General features: G+C 41.9%; 1 protein-coding gene across 6 annotated transcripts in view; it reads left to right on the forward strand.

The window, feature by feature from the left end:
- ARHGEF6 (Rac/Cdc42 guanine nucleotide exchange factor 6) overlaps nucleotides 1–7,705 on the forward strand; it is a 114,818-nt gene that overhangs the window by 54,515 nt on the left and 52,598 nt on the right. For all 6 annotated transcript variants that reach the window (XM_032428218.1, XM_032428220.1, XM_032428217.1 and 3 more), the window contains one exon: nucleotides 6,201–6,271. In XM_032428218.1, the coding sequence (XP_032284109.1) occupies nucleotides 6,201–6,271 (71 nt within the window). The remainder of the gene's footprint in view (nucleotides 1–6,200; nucleotides 6,272–7,705) is intronic.

The following is a 7,705-nucleotide window of genomic DNA, read 5'->3' on the forward strand; positions in this document are numbered from 1 at the left end:
AGATCATCAGTGGACAGGGAGTGCGCTGTGGGTGGAGAGATGGGAAGAGGCTTTGGGGAGGAGGTAGGGCTTGAGCTGAGCCCTCAAAGACATGGAGGCTGTGGATAGGCCCAGATGAGAGGAGAGAACAATCCAACTCATAGCGATTGGTGGGGACAGGACAAAAACCACAGAGGATCTGTGGTAGCATTGAGCAGAGGGAGCTTGGGGGATGGTAGAGGAGATCAGCTTGATGGAGTGAAGATGTCTTGTTGGGAAGATCGAGGATGCTGCTGAGGGAATTTTAAGTTCGATGCTGTGCTGTTTTGTGTTTGGTTTAGAAAATACCTGTCAATTTTTAAATTTCTTTCCATGAAGCTCATACTGATATATAAGCTGAGGAAAGGAGATTTGTCTTTAAGGAGTTTTTTTTTTTAAATGATTCATAGATGAAATGCATCTCTCCATGGACACGACACTGTCCATTTCGAGTTTTACAAGATTTTATTTATTTATTTGACAGAGAGAGACACAGCAAGAGAGGGAACACAAGCAGGGGGGAGTGGGAGAGGGAGAAGCAGGCTTCCCGCCAAGCAGGGAGCCCGATGCAGGGCTTGATCCCAGGACCCTAGGATCATGACCTGAGCTGAAGGCAAACGCTTAACGACTGAGCAACCCAGGCGCCCCATGTCCATTTCGAGTTTTAAACCTCACGGCAATACAGCCTCGTGGGTCATCCAAGAAGTTGAACCAGGCATCAAACTAAAGGACTCCTGTGATCCCTGTCTGCTTACGATTGGATCAGACATGTAACACTGAGGTCACTCAAATAGTCCGTAATTCTGACCAACTCATTCATGGTAGCTTTGGGTACCGTTCATTCAGGCCGACATTACCCATTTGTGTTGTCTTAAAAACAAAACCAAGCAACCCTAGCCCCGTGCAAACCCTCGCCCTGCAGATTGCTGTGTTGTGGGAGTGCTGTGCACAGTTTCCTTCCCTTGAGCCTGTCATGGACAAGAGCACTTTGTGCTCTGGTAAATGCCCTTGGGGAGTAGGATTTTAAGTTTTAGATTCCACTGTAGCTTTTGTCTAGAAGATAATTATGGCCAAAGCTCTGGGGGCAGCTTCTTCCCTCTGTTCAGGAGGAGGCTGGTTTCAGAGGACTTGTGGAACCACCAATCTACTACTGTAGAAAGTTCAGAAATAGAATATTTGAGTATCTCTCTCTCTCACACACACATATGCACGTATGCACACGTGTGCGCGCGCACACACACAAAAGTCCTTTCAACATGAGCTTGAGGCTGAAGGTAGAGTAGGTTTTTGTGACCATGAGAATAAAAGCCTCTCGCCAAGGATGATGGAACCCAGACAGTGGTGACATTATGGAGCCATCGTTCCCAGTCCTGCTGTGTACCTCTTGATTTCTTGTTACATGAGAAAAATAAACCCTAATTTGAACAAAAGTATTTTTTTTATTATAAATAAGAAAATTAGCCATTGATGGGGCGCCTGGATGGCTCAGTTGTTAAGCGTCCGCCTTCGGCTCAGGTCATGATCCTGGGGTCCTGGGATCGAGCCCCATGTCAGTCTCCCTGCTCCGCGGGAAGCCTGCTTCTCCCTCTCCCACTCCCCCTGCTTGTGTTCCCTCTCTCGCTGTGTCTCTCTCTGTCAAATAAATAAATAAATAAAATCTTTAAAAAAAAAAAAGAAAATTAGCCATTGATACAATTTTCAGTCCTTTACTTAAAAATCAGTGGTGACCTATAAATTAATGTTATTTATACCTTAGAGAAATTTCTGCCAATACATCAGGAACATGGTAAATTATATCTCTTTTTCATTTTTGTCTTTGTTACTTAGGGAAAAACTAAGGGTTCTGTCAGGACTTGGCGTTAAAATTTTCCTGGCAAAATTTCCATGCCAAGGAAGTATTGAAGCAAGTATGATCGGAACAGATATTTTAAGCAAATTCTGTCTTCTGCCACTGGTTCAATGAAAGGGTCATTAAATCCTTCTTCTAAAACTTCTTATTAGCAGGTAAATACAGATATCAAATGAGGAGATTAGGTAGCATTCTAATTAAATTTGTATTAAGGCAGATTAAGAAATGGCTCTTCCTACTGATCGTAAACCAAAACTAGGATTGAGCTTTATATTTAGATTTCCTGTTGTAGTCCCCTGGGTATGTCACATGGATGTTTCCTATCCAGAGAAACTAGTTGTCATTAGATGTATTTTTGGGAGGGGAAGGGACCAGAGGTTAATTGGAAAGATCTTTACATCAGGATTAGGAGGGTTTCTTAGGGCTCTGTCTGTGTGGTACCGCTGTTGTTTGAGTTCCCTTATGCCACATAACCCGTTTGAATTCTTCACTAACGCTGATTGATGTCAGTGATTGGACTGAATTGAAGAAGAGTGATGAGAGGGACCGCTTTGCCGCAAGGCTTTGCCAAAGCTGGGCGCACGCTCAGCTTTCCGTCTCGCACCATTGCCGTAAACGCTAGCTGCAGGGTTTGGGTAGATGTTCCTTATTGAGTTGAAGGAGTTCCGCTTCATTCCTGTTTTGGGGGGGCTGGAGAAGGGTGGGAGTCTTTTCCCCTTGAAGAGGGCTGAATTTTGTCAAGTGCTTTTTCCGCATTGATTGATATTGCTGTGTGGTGTTTCTTTTTAGACTATTAATATTGTGGGTCACATTGATTTTTGAATATTTAACCAACCTTGCATCCCTGGGATGAATTCCATGGCCTACAGTGCTTTAAAAATATTGCTGAATTTTATTTGCTAACATTTTGTTAAGGTTTTTTGCATCTGTATTCATGAGGGCTGTTGGTCTGCAGTTTTCTTCTTTTAGACCCTGTCTGGCTTCAGGATCGGTGTAATAGTGACTTCATGAAATGAGCTGGAAGGTTAACCCTCCTCTCATTTTTCTCTAAGAGATTGTGAAGAATTGGTATTGCCTCTTCCTGAAACATTTGATAGCATTCTCCAGCGAAACCATACAGGCCTGGAGATTACTTTTTCACGAGTTTTAAATTTAGAAATTCAGTTTCCCTGATAGTTATAAGGTCCATTTCCTATTGGGTAAGTTGTGATAGTCCTTGTTTTCTGGACAGTTGGTTCATTTCACATCTAATTATCAAATGTATATGTGTAGAGTTACTCAGACTATTGCTTTATCATCTTTTTGATATCTCCAGGGGCTGTTAAGTGATAGCCCCTGTTTGACTCCTGATATTGGTAATTCGTGTCTTCTCTCTTTTTTTTTTCCTCTGTCAGTCTTGCTAGAGGTTTGACAATTTTATTGATCTTACCAAAGCACCAGCTGTGTCTTTGCATCATGTTTGGCCACCCAGGAATCTCCGGACTGGCCACTTCCTTCCTTTCGATTCATGTGTCTCCATTCTACTTGACATAGTTAACATTTTGTTTCAACTGCAATCACCATTCCTGTGGCCCTTCTTTCCCTCTTCCGTTTCTTGGCAGGCTCTCCGTTACTGTTTACCCTCCCTTTCAGCCTGCCTTTTGAAAGGTGACCACGTCTTGCTGGTATCGCTAGAAAGTTCCATTTTTATCAAGACTGGTTTACATCATCATTGCACAAAATTTCTGAGTTCTCAGTAGAACCATTATCGCTACACTGTAGAAAACGTGCCTGATTAAAAAAACTCAAAAGCACTTAGCAGCGGCCACTTTCGAATATGCCTAAGAGTATAACACTGTGGCAGACTGGAAGGCACAGCACGCTTGGCAGTACAGTACCTGGTTCAAGTCCTGGCTCATCCCCTTACAATCTCAAGTATAGGCAAGGTGCCTCTGCATGGCTCTGCTTTGCCCAGTTAGGCCTCGTGAAGCCACCAGGTCGATCTAGGATCTCGAAATAGCGTAAAGCTCCCAGAAACTGGCTATGCCCCACTTGTCATCACTTGGAAGTGACAGAATTGGCCCAGATTGCTGCCTTTTTTGCCTTATTTTCACTCTACCCAGTACGGCCCAGTTGGACGATTCACTGCCATAGGAACAGTCGTTCCTTGAGCATTGCCATTTCTATAGCTGTGCTTCTGGAATCTTCCCTACCTGGAAAACTCTCTACTGTTTTTTCTCCCGGTTTGAATTCTCACCACCTTCCAGGACTAGGTCAAGTGCCCCCATGGGGCACCTGGGTGGCTCAGACGGTTAAGTGTCTGCCTTCGGCTCAGGTCATGATCCCGGGGTCCTGGGATCAAGCCCCACATCAGGCTCCCTGCTCAGCGGGGAGTCTGTTTGTCCCTCTCCCTCTGCCACTCCCACTGCTCGTGCTCTCTCTCGCTTGCTCTGTCTCTCTTAAATAAATAAATAAAATCTTTTTTTTTTTTTTTTAAAGTGCCCCCTGCCCAGCAAAGTCTTCTCTGACCATCCCAGCTCAAACTGATGGCCCCTCTGATCTCCAGTAGGGATCACTGCCAATGCCATCAACCGAGCCCTTCAGTAGCTTTATCTCTGCACATCATATGGGTTAGGAGTGCAGGCTCTTCTTAAGGCACACCTGGGCTTCAGCCTTGCCTCTGCCATTTCCCAGATACGTGCCCTTAGGCAACTGACTTCATTTCCCTGACCTTAGTGACCTCTTCTGCAAAATGAGATCATCTCTGCCTGACAGGGCTGTTGTGAGGATCAAATAAAATGTCTTGAAAGCTACGAAGTGCCAAATAAATATAAAGGATTTTTTTAAATTTAAATTCCATTAATTAACATATAACGTATTATTGGTTTCAGAGGTAGAGGTCATCTTATATAATACCCAGTGCTCATTACATCACGTAAAGGGTATTTTTAATATAATAATAATTAAAAGTCAAGGTTAGATGAGAAAAAATTCATGAAATAACGTTGTGATAGGAGAATTACAGAGGAGCGCCTGGCTGGCTCATTTGGTAGAACGTGCGACTCTTGATCTTGGGATCTTGACTTCGAACCCCACGTTGGGAATAGAGATTACATAAAAAAAATTTTTTTTAAAAAGGTTGTTAGGAGAATTACAAAACTGTAAGCAAAGTAAGAAAGATCCCTGTGTGTGTGTGTGTGTCCACAAATACATATATAAAAAGGATGGGAAGACATGCTTTATAATGTTACTCTGATGATGGTTAGCTCTGAGTGATGGGCTAATCATCAGTTTTTCTTTTCTTTTCTAAAATTTGCATTTTTTAGGGTGGGAATGTAGTAGATTTAAAACTAGAAAATATTTTTTTAAAGGAAAAATCAAGCGTGATGCTATCTTATCATTTGGTTATTTATATATACTCCACCGTACTTCAGAGAGAATTTAAAGCAGCATATAATATAGCAAGATAGAAATGGAATATAAAACAAAATGAAGCAAAGGAGAAAATGAGGGTAGAAAAGATCACCATCTTGTATTTATCTTAAATTTTTTTTTTTTTTAAAGAAAGAATGTGTTAGGATGTCTCTTAGTCATGAGTTTGGTAGGTAAGAGTAACTTTGTAAAAGAAAGCATTTTATCACTGAATGTTATGATATTAAAATGATACATAAAAGAAACAAGAATTTCCTGCTAGTTTTCAGTGTGTTAGAGATTTTAATTATTTTATTTTTGGCACAGTAGAGAGCCCCAAGAGAGGATGGTCGCTACTCTCTATATTATATTATACTCGTATAATAACTTACAAGTTACAAATACATATATTTGGTTAGCGTTGGCTTTGCTTATCTGTTTTTGAATAAGTTGAGTGGAGAGACAGACTGCAGTAATTAAACACGCCCAAATGGAGAAAAGTTCTTGCCCTGGCCCTGCCATTCATTAGTTAGGCTTTTTTTTTTTTTTTTAATTTAAATTCAATTAGCCAATGTATAGTAGTACATCATTAGTTTTTGATATAATCAGTGATTCATTAGTTGCGTATAACACCCAGTGCTCATCACACCATGTGCCCTCCTTAATGCCCATCCCCCAGTTACCACATCCCCCCACCCACCTCCCTTCTGTAACCCTCAGTTTGTTTCCCGGAGTCAACTCCTCAGAGATTGAGGGGGCCTGGACAAGATCTAACTTGGACCATCTAGAGTTTAGTAAAAGTATAGTTTCACTTATTGAGGACTGTACATTTCCACTGATCTTTCCATTTTACAGTATTTGTAGTAGGTTACTTGACCTACGTTATAAAATGCTCCTCTTCGCCTTGGATGTTATTAACATAATTTAAATGTCTTTTTCACAGAGAGACCTCTCTCCCCCAAGGCTGTCAAAGGATTTGAAACTACTCCGCTTACCAAGAACTATTATACTGTGGTGAGTGTTCAGATCATAACCAAAGAATTTCTTGACTGTCTGTATGGAACCTTTTCACTGGCTGAGCCACAGATGCATTGAGGTGACACTTACGGGAGACTCGGCGGAGTATTGCAAGGGTCTAATGTCAAAAAAAAAGTACATCCACTGTACTGAAAAATTCAAAGGTAGCACAAAGATTCAGAGCAAGGCCTATTAAACAGTGCCAAAAGAGAAATCGGTTCACATGTAGGCATCATGAGGAAATTCAGCCGTTAGATATAGCCTTACCAGATATTTAGAAGGTGAATTACCAAGTTCCTCTAAGCAATAAGTTTTAAGTGACTGTATACTGTGATCTTATTTTAGAATCAATCAGTCCATTATGATGTCCTCGGAAATATTATCAACCTTGTGTTTGAGGAGAGCCTGAGGGGAAGACTGCCCTTTGGCCCAGAGGGAGGAATGAAATAGCTCTGGCTTGAACACAGATATGTCAAAATCTATTAGCTATAAATAGGGCATGTGCAATATTCAAAATAAGTTCCCATTTGAAAAAAAAATCCTATTATTCTCCTTAATCTTCTCTCTGCTTTCCTTCATGTCTCCTTTCCAGACTTGGCCCAGTCACTAATGAAAAGGTCAAGTCAACATAACCTCTAAGTTTTCCTGTCTGCTAGCTTCGTCGTCGTCCCCGACCTCAGCTGAAATAGTGTCGCTTTTCACCCAATATTGGATATGCGTTTGGACTGCACACTCCTTTCATTCTGTGCATGGATAGTTTTTAAACATCTCTATACATTGTGTTTCAAAAGACGGAATTGCGCTCTTCAGTGAATTTGCTCCATAATGATGATGTGAGCAGTAGTTGGTATGAAAACTCAGGAAGGAGCTTCATAGGTGACACGGACAATAATAATAGGGGACAATTTTATCACTGTTTTTCTTCTTACATTTCTGAGGTTAAAATATATTACCCAACAGAGCTGGGCTCCCTTCTCCCTTCCTCTCTGACCATTTCTTTTAGCTTCCAGGTGATCCCCAGTGATTTAATTTTTTTTAAAGATTTTATTTATTTATTTGAGAGAGAATCTCAAGCAGACTCTGCACTGAGCACAGAGCCCAACGGGGGGGCTCCATCTCACGACCATGAGATCATGACCTGAGCCAAAACCAAGAGTCAGGCACTTAACTGACTGAGCCACCCAGCCACCCCACCCCAGTGATTTAATTTTTTAAAAGATTTATTTATTATTTTAGAGAGAGAGAGGGGGAGAGAGAGAGCACGCATGGGTGCACAAGTTGGGGGAGGAACGGCGGAAGAGGGAGAGAGAGAGAAGTAGACTCCCCACTGAGCATGGAGCCCGACACAGGGCTCGATCCCACGACCCTGAGATCATGACCTGAGCCGAAATCAAGAGTCAGACGCTTAACGGACTGAGCCACCCAGGCGCG

The sequence above is a fragment of the Phoca vitulina genome, unplaced genomic scaffold (assembly GCF_004348235.1).
Source record: "Phoca vitulina isolate PV1807 unplaced genomic scaffold, GSC_HSeal_1.0 scaffold39, whole genome shotgun sequence".
In the NCBI taxonomy this organism is placed as follows: Eukaryota; Metazoa; Chordata; class Mammalia; order Carnivora; family Phocidae; genus Phoca; species Phoca vitulina.